The sequence below is a fragment of the Dendropsophus ebraccatus genome, chromosome 10 (assembly GCF_027789765.1).
Source record: "Dendropsophus ebraccatus isolate aDenEbr1 chromosome 10, aDenEbr1.pat, whole genome shotgun sequence".
NCBI lineage: Eukaryota > Metazoa > Chordata > Amphibia > Anura > Hylidae > Dendropsophus > Dendropsophus ebraccatus.
Genome location: NC_091463.1, coordinates 76,512,123 through 76,521,388, shown reverse-complemented (window position 1 = coordinate 76,521,388; position 9,266 = coordinate 76,512,123). Strand labels below are relative to the sequence as shown.

General features: G+C 42.4%; 1 protein-coding gene across 3 annotated transcripts in view; it reads right to left on the bottom strand.

Annotated features, from left to right (window-relative positions):
- Positions 1-5,488: 5,488 nt before the first annotated feature.
- Positions 5,489-9,266, bottom strand: part of LOC138766093 (cytochrome P450 2G1-like) — a 101,822-nt gene continuing 98,044 nt past the window's right edge. For 2 of the 3 annotated variants that reach the window (XM_069943432.1, XM_069943430.1), the window contains 3 exons: positions 9,016-9,203; positions 7,269-7,428; positions 5,489-6,385 (listed from right to left, as the gene is read on the bottom strand). In XM_069943432.1, the coding sequence (XP_069799533.1) occupies positions 6,204-6,385; positions 7,269-7,428; positions 9,016-9,203 (530 nt within the window). In that variant the 3' untranslated portion in view covers positions 5,489-6,203. The remainder of the gene's footprint in view (positions 6,386-7,268; positions 7,429-9,015; positions 9,204-9,266) is intronic. The other variant, XM_069943431.1, reaches the window with a different exon arrangement.

The following is a 9,266-nucleotide window of genomic DNA, read 5'->3' as shown; positions in this document are numbered from 1 at the left end:
CTGGGTCAAGTCAGGGTACAGAAAGTTATTGACTGCCTGGACTTATCTTTTAAAGTGGGTAGGGGAAAAACCCCTGATGGGGTATGGGAGTGACCTCCCACCCTCACTTTTGTCACTCCCAAAAAACCTCAACCTATGGGTACCTTCACATGTGGCTGCGGGTCTGCTGAGTAAAATCCACAGGGCCTTTTTATACCGTTCACCAAATGGCATTCAGTACTAGGGTGCCGGCCAGACATACGCAGTTCTGCGCTGAACTGGGTATTTGCGCCCAGCCCCATAGTACTGAAGGTGGCATAAAATCAGACAACGATGCGCTGAGGATTTTAGCCAGCAGGGAACCACAAAAAAGCCTCCCATTGTAAAGGCACTCGTAAAGAAGGCAAGATAACCTGCCTTTCAGCAACTGTTTGTTGCTGTAACTAACTGTGGTGGTTTTTTATATCACAGTTGAAGGACAGCAGCCTCCGTGATATATACCCCATAGACAGCCTTATTCCACGCATGACTGCATGAGAGGCTTGAAATAATTTGCACACAGAAGAACCCCATCGGGATTTGCGGTGCAAGATTTCACTACTCTCATGATATCCACAAAATACCTCAAGAACAGTTAGTACCCGCTCACAAAACGGTGAGTAGTGTTCCTTGGCACGGGTGCCAGGGATAGAACCCCACGGCTATAGTTCACAAAAGGTGAAATCCACACTTTTTGAAGCATAGTCGCGGGGATTATTTTAGGGTTGCTACTGTTCTTGGGGTATGGGTTGGACGGTGCACTGGTGCAAGGCATTAATCTGGTGTGGAGATGTTAAATGGCCAACACACCATGGGCTTCAAATTTGGAAATGGGGACCTGTTATTTCAAATGTATCCGAATTAAGTTGGGAATTTTTAAGGTGATTTTTTAAAAAAAATTGGGGTCTAAGGGGGGAACATTACTTAATAAGTTAAATTACGGATTTTTACGTTGGGCACATATTTAGGATATCAAGGTCAATTTCTTGGACACATTGCCATGCAAGACGGGTGACTGATGATTTAGTCATTCTAATCAGGCAGGGGGTGGTATAATCCGGTGTAATCCAAGCACGATTCATTTTAACAAAAGTGAGTATCTCCACACTGTGGCAAGAGAGCCTCGTGCTGCATGATGGGATCTGCAGTGTATGGTGCATCCTGACAGGAGGTGGTATTGGGGTCACGGTTTTTCCACGCCTGTTGGTGTTGCCTTTCCATGTGCTTCCTCATGGATGTTGTCCCAAGATTATCACCCCTGCCACGACTGACCCTCTCGTTGCACAGCAGGCACAGAGCGATGTGCTTATCTGTCCCCAGCCGAAAGAAGTGCCAGACGACAGAGGACCGTGGTTTGCTTCCAGCCACGGGGGGCTTTCCTCCCCTGATGACGCTGAGGATAATGGTGCTTGGGGGCGCCACGTCTGATCAGCGACATCATCATCACCACCACTGCTTCTGTCCTCCAGTGGCTGGGACAGGATCTCAGGTGTGGCACTGGATGCCCCTCCCTGGCTTACAGCCAACACCTCCTCTGCAGTCTTTGCACGTTCCACCTGCTGCCTTTGGTGGACTACCTCCTCCTCCTCATCATCACTAAAAAGTGGTAGAGAATCCAAAGGCAGATCAAGATTTGCCAACAGTTCCCTGGCAGAAGGTGCCCCAGAGGTAAGTGGCATATTAATAACAGGGGACGGGGCAGAGGACTGTCGCTGACCGTCCCATGTAAGGGTGGTGTCTGATGATCCAGCTGACCTCGTTTGGGAGCTTTGGGGGGTGGAAGTGGAGGATTCGGTAAGCCAATCTAGAACCGCTGGCTTTGTGGTTCTTACAGAACAAGTGGGTGTCTGGGGTAGCTGCACCCTGCTGCCACGCCTGTTGCCTCGGCTGCCATCGGGCCTGGTGCTGCCACTTCTCCAACCCTCACCGCCTGCCGTTGCGGTCCTTGCCTGGGAAGTGCTGGAAGTAGGACGCTTGGACATAGTTCTTTGGTTGGTGTAAATTTTGAAAAAGAAATAATCTATTGGGCAGAAGGCACAAATTTTCAGTGACTATTGCTTTGTGGGTTGGAGGCACCCAGCAAAGCAGAAATGTACAGGTTATCCCAAAAAAAAAAACATTTTTTTTTTTAACTTTTTTGGTTGACGGAAATCAGCAGAGCACAAACGGACAGCTTTTGTGGGGCGTTGACTTCGCCTCAAATATAACAGCTGATCACAAACAAACAAAAACTTTTTTTAATTTATTTTTTTAACTTTTTTTGGTTGCTGTTGGCTAGACGGGTTTGACGGCAACCAGCAGAGCACAAATGGACAGCTTTTGTGGGGCGCTGACTTCGCCTCAAATAGAACAGCTGATCACAAACAAACAAACAAACTTTTTTTTATTTTTTTTTTACTTTTTTGGTTTCGAGCAGCTAGCCGGGGTTAACGGCAACCAGCAGAGCACAAACGGACAGCTTTTGTGAGGCCCTGACTTAGCGTCACCTACAACAGCTGATCACAAACAAACGTCTAGCGTCTCCTCTCTGTCACGGAACAGTAGCTGGTTCAATGCTACGTGTCCTGAGTTGACTCTTCTCACTTTTCTCTCCCTATTTCTTTTTTTTTATCTCCCTATCTCTCCCTAGATATCACAATTTTTGAGTTAGATGGCTATCTCTCCCTCTCTGTACCTAACTCTTGATTTCTCAGCCTCTTTCACTATGTATGAGCTTATCAAGCTTTCCCTGGATCTTGCGTTTTTTATTTTTTTATCTTCCTCTCTCCTGCTTCTCTCACAAACAGTATATACTCCTTCTCTATCTCTCCCTGTACTTATCCAGTTGTTTGTATATGTAATCTATGGGCCACATGTATCATCCGGCGAATGGATGATTTTCGGCGGAAAGTGCCGATTTGCGTCTTTTTTTAAGCAAAAATGGCGGATTTGCGAATAAAATATTCGCAAATCAGCACTTTCCGCCGAGTACGCCAGGGGGCGGAAAGGGGGCGGAAAAGGGGCGGAGAGTGGGCAGAACGGAGGGCGCGGACTCAGAGTCCGCGCGATTTATCATCCGTTCCGCCAAAATGTACGCCGAAAACCTACTCCAGTCCTCAGCTGGCGTAGGTTTTCGGCGGTGCGCAACGGCGCGCACGGGATTTATGTAGAGGCAGTCCGCCTCTACATAAATCTCCGTAGCGCCGGAGCTGCGGGGGCATTTTTACGTCCGGCGTAAAAAACGCCGGACTTAATAAATGCCTCCCTATGTGTTTTCCCTCTCTGCCTAACGTACACCTCCTCTCTCTCTGCAGTCTAGATACACAATGAGAAAGAGCATGGACGCTCAGGCACTTCCTGTTCCTGGAGTGACGTCACACACCTTGATATTCACATAATAACAGGATACAAAGGATTATAGGAGTAATAATCCCTTGTAGCCTGTTCGACGCCGTTGCGATTTTAACAAACTTCGTCACAAACTTTTTGAAAGTTCGGTTAGGTAACGAATCTGGTTCGTAACGGTTCGGTTCGCTCATCCCTAGTTGGGGTTCATTGGATGTTCCAATTGTTATTGTTTAGTTCAGATGTGAAAGAGTCCAGATGGTCATTGTGCCCCTCCAAATTGGTATAATGTCATCGATATATATCTACACAAGAGGACAAGATCCGCAGCAATCCTGTGGGCAGTTCTTCCCAGGCAGACATGAGTAGATTTGCAAAATTTGGCAGGAATATTGTCCCCATGGCGGTACCTGTGCACTGGAGGAAAACCAAGCAGAAGATTTAGCTAATGAACCATTTCTGGAAAAATGGAATGCTTTTCTAGCAGAACAATCCAAAGCTCTAGTGGGTCTTGTAATAGAAAGAAGACAAGATTTGATGGGTGAACTAGATAGAGAGATTGAAGAAATAAAGAACTCCCTAGACTGAATAGAGACTAATGATCATGTTTCTAGACACCGGAAAGAACTATGTATGAAACTAGATAAAATTTGCATCTATGATATCAACGTCTGTATTGGTCTAAGCCGACTAACATAAGATCACCATGGCCACAGACTGAACTCATGTTGACTTCTATAACCATATAGTGCAGCTGTTTTAGTACAGTGGTGCCTTGGATTACGAGCATAATTCGTTCTGGGACCGTGTATGTAATCCAAATCCACTCTTAAACCAAAGCAAATTTTCCCATAAAAAAATATAGAAATGGAGACAATTGGTTGCCCACTCCAAAAATAAGGATTTATTATTCTGAATAACATGTAAAACAAATTAAACAAACATTCAGAAACAGCAGAATATGTGATATTATAAGTTACTGTACAGTAATGGAGAGGATGGGAAACACAAGGGCGGACAGAGACTGCAGGGAGCATAAAGGAATGAGCAGGGCAGATGTGGGCACATAAATGCAGCACTCTGTCCGGGGAGAGAGGGGTTACAGCTATGAAGAGATTACCCCCACAGTCCTGTCCCCTGATGTAAGTCCCAGCCTGAAGTGTATCTGCTATGATTTGGAAGGTGAGGGAGACTTCCTGTGTCAGAGTTCAGTGCTGTAGACCACCCTGTACAGGCCATTCCCCTCCCCCACTCTGATTTTTTTGTTTTTAGACATTTATCAAATTGTTAGCAAGTTTTCTTTGCCAGGGCCCGATTGTCACTACTTTTACTGCAGATACCAGAAAATGACAGGAAAGCCCCATTTCTAGAGTTCAATTCAATGGTATTGCAACCTGCTAGTAATTTTTTGGGGATAGTTACCGGCAGTAGCGGATTATAATAGGTCCTTTTCGGGCGTGGGGGGCCTAAGGCCACCAAAACAGACTTATACTTGTGGTGGTGTATTGTCCCTGGCTACAGTTCTGCCATGATTTGCAAATAATCGCTGTTTTTTACCTCTATTTTGCATAAATCAGGGCATCATGACATTATCTACTCTTTACCATGAACACCAAGCTAGTGTTACCATAGTTACAGTAGGGTGGAGATTCCAGGCCTGGTGAACAGCCCGGGGCCTATGGTAAATTTAATCTGCCCCTGGTTACCGGCCACAACATCCCTGGGATTGAATACCTGAAGATTACAGGACCTTTGAAGAGTACTCTATCATTTAGAACAGCTTAAGAGAGGATAGCTACAAAATGATACATTTTCATTCATAAAGTTACCAGCAATTCCCTTTTAAAGTAATTACTAATTGCAGATAAATTTATGAATTAAATCGTATATTTTTATATTTATAGTATATTTTCATTTTACTTTTGCTTTGTAAACGAAAAATAGCATAATTAGCAAAAATATGCTGTATAAATATAAACTAAATGGACAGGCGCTATAAGATGCCCTTACAATAAAGCCTGAAAGTCCATTCAGTTTATATTTACTTAATAAAGCATATTTTTGTTCTACTTTTGCTATTTTTCATTAAAAAAAAAATTAAGAAAGGGTGCTGCAAAAAGCCATGAAAAATCCTGACACCAGCCTATTTTGAGATATTTCAATACTTATATTTTACTATTTTTGCACAACAATGGTCCTTTTTATTCACATGAAATATGTATAATTACAATATTATTATTCTGCTTGTATAGTGTAAACAATCATGCATTGGCTTGATATGGGGAATGTACTAATACAGGTTCCATTATCTAGTACAGTATTTCTCAACCTTTTTAAGCCAATCACCCCCATGTGATAAGATGTTGCAATAGAGTACCCCGAATGAAGTGATCAGTTATAAATACCGACTAAATAAGGCCAAGCTGACACTGCTACCATAGGTACAATATAAAGTCTACAGTTTCTTCCCAGACTCGTTCCCTTTAACAATGATACTAACCTGTATGTAATAATGCCCCCGTTCCAGACATTTATAATTCCCCTGTATCACAAAGTCCTTATGTAGCCAGATACAATGCCCCCTATATTCAGATATATGTCCCCCATAGCCATTAATTAGTAACAGTGACACTGACAAGGGTAGCCAGGGGCAGGCAGATATAATGTCCTTGTAGTAATATATAATGGTCCCATCTTGAATAATGACCTATAGTATATATAATGAAGTCAGAACAGAGCAAACTAAAAATTGGTTTGGGAGTCTGGACAAGAAGGGAGTGAAATGTTGAATAACTGAATATCATATGGAAAGCCACCAAACTTTACTACAAACCACATGGGGAGACCAAAGTACATAAGATCTAGCGAGGTACAAATGACAGCTCATAGTCGATGGGGGCATTTAAGAATCCTGCCAGTTTAGGAGCAACATCGGAGTCCGTGAATTCAGTCGGTGAAGTCAGTTTAAAGTTCTGCAGGATGGTGGTGAGAAAGATGAAAATTTCCATGCGAGCCAGACTCTCTCCCGGGCAGATTCTCTTTCCTAAAAGGAGAAATTATAAAGGACAGAAAATTCAGTATACGTGCATCGGCAGCGTGTGAATAGTTTGTGGTCTTCTAGGACTACTGGAAAAAGTCCAGAATAAGTCATCGGTTTTTGGCAAGCCATGGCGTATTCAAGAACTATAGTTTCAGTAATAAATAAATAAGAGGGTCCCTAATCTTGGTGGTCATGGCATGTTTGGCGACTGGGTCTTGTTGTTCCTCTATATGAAATGAGATTGTGGAGCTGAAATCAGCTTATTATGCACTGAATATGAATTTGTATCATGAATAAGGGCTAGTGTAGCCTAAAACGTGTCGGTTTCTTCACGGTTGTTCACAGAGCTAGAGGACTTTTGGGGTTTCTTTTTTTTCCGGTCAAGTTATTAGTTCATTGATTGCCCTGCAGACCAATGAAGTGGCCTGAATAGTTAGGCCTGCAAGTGGGACCTAGCTTGTGGGGTCTGTTTAGTAGGCCCAATTAAAACCAAAATTGAAATCCTGGAGGGTTAGGCTGGTAGAAAGTGAAAAGGATGGTAAAAGGCACCGTAGGTCTAAGAATGAACCCTTTCTGAATAAGTCAGAAAGGGTAATAATGTTTAGTAAGTGACTAAACCTTTTGAGTAAGATGTCAGGATTTCTGCTTGCCATTAGTGGTTATGATTACTGTATACTGTATAGTGTACATCCAGCCACTAAAAACTATACTGACCTACTACAATTGTATCTAGTTCTATCAATTATATCTGATGTAAAGAGCCTGGAGTGCAGGCTGACACATACAGTATATTGTATTTGTTACAAAGTGTTAGTCTACGGAAAGTCTAAGGCCTAATTACTTCTACTCTCCAGGTCGTCTGCCTCGCAAATATTCCAGGCCCTACCTGCTGAGAAAGCCATCAGTGCATCGTTCTTCATGAATTTGCCATTGACATCTAAGAAATGGTTCGGATTAAACTTCCATGGAGAAGAAAAGCGTTTAGGGTCACGATGTACGGTGCAGAGTAGAGGGTAAATGTCCGTGCCCTTAACAACAATGGAGTGCTATTAATAATAATTATGAAAATAATAATAATAATAATAATAATAATAATAATAATAATAATGTTACTATGTTTATAAAAAAATATATATATTCATCCCACAATAAAAACTATTGGATAATTTGAAGTGTAAACATTGAAACACTGTAAGGCCATGTTCACATAATGTTTTTTCTTTCCGTTTTTTATTTTTTAAAATGACTTCAGTAATTTTGAGTTCAAAATGGCAGGAGTCATTTCGCGTTTTGGACGCCCATCATTAAAGGGACGGCTGTTGGTACATTATTCTAGTTCAAGTAGACTGATCGCCCTTTGGGTGTGTCTTTAATTGAAAAGTCCATTGAATTTAATAGTAAAGACGGTGAAAGGACGGTGAAAAAAAAATGTGTGTAAAAAATAACATCAGTAACATTACTTTGACTAACACGCAAACAACATCCGTTATTTAATACACTATGGGGGAGATTTATCAAAGGGTGTAAAATTTAGACTGGTGCAAACTGGGCACAGCAACCAATCACAGCTCCTCTTTCATTTTACCAGAGCTGGAAGCTGAGCTGTAATTGGTTGCTGGGGAAAGTTTGCACCCCCCCAGCGTTAATTAACGCTGCAGGATGACACAGGTGCAGAAGCTGCGCCTGTGTCATCGGCGGCGCGTCCTGGCTATCAGTGATAGCCAGAGATCCGACCACAGAATCTATAGGGCTTTTAACAGAGAATTCTCCCTCTACAGAGGGAGAATTCTCTGTCCGCTGTCCATCAGGGCTCTGCCAAGTGATCGCAGAGCCCAGATGGTAGTCATGGAAACCGGAAGCCTCAGGCTACGGAGGTCGGCGGGGGGAAATAGGGAGGGAAGGCTGGGCGCTCTGCCCCTCCTCTCTCTCCCCTGCCACTTTCACAAGATTGTCACAGCGGCAGGGGAAAGAGGAGAGGGGGCAGACACCGGGACATCAGCTTATGGGATCATTATGATTCCATTAGCTGATAGCCTAAAACGACCTAGGCACTGAGGCATCAATGACCCCAGGTCGTGAAAGGGTTAAAATGTGATAATAAGGGACGTTATTTTGAAAAGAAAAAGCAGACATCGTTTCTCTCTTTTTTTTGTTTTTTTTTTTACTTAGTGTGAACATAGTCTGATACCAAGTAGAAACAAATATCAATGAAGTACAATGTAAATTAAAGTTTTCCTCATGGATCAGCTGCCATCACAGGAGCAACTATACAGTAAATGTTCTTTTACTTAGATTGAAATCAATAGTTTTATTGAATGCTCTAAAGGGATTGTGTCACCAGATTGCAACTGGTACAACTTTAGCTTTATGTCTTCTGTATAATTTTATTAAAGTTTTTAAAATCTCTGCTTACTGTCACTCAGTAAGAAATATCATTGTTTACAATCAGTAAAGATCTCTCCTGTTCGGGTGATAAACACGCACAGATTGTTACAATCATACATATATACACAAACAAACATAACTTGGGGATATCATTCATACATACATACATACATACCTTGGGAATATCACACATACTGTACATACACATACATACCTTGTGGATATCATACATAAACACACAGACATACCTTGGGGATATGATATCCTCTAAACTGAACATCTCTTGTCGCCATATGAGGTAGATTAAGAGGAAGAACATCACCGAACCGCTGGATCTCACTAATAACAGCCTGAGTATAATGCATTCTCATCCTGTCTTCAAAATTCGGGGTCCGTTCTCTTCCAATCTCTTGATCAATCTCCTTGTGGATTTTAGCTGAAAGGATAGATACATTGTAAAGTATCCCCCTATCTTGACCTCAGGTATAATTTGAAACTA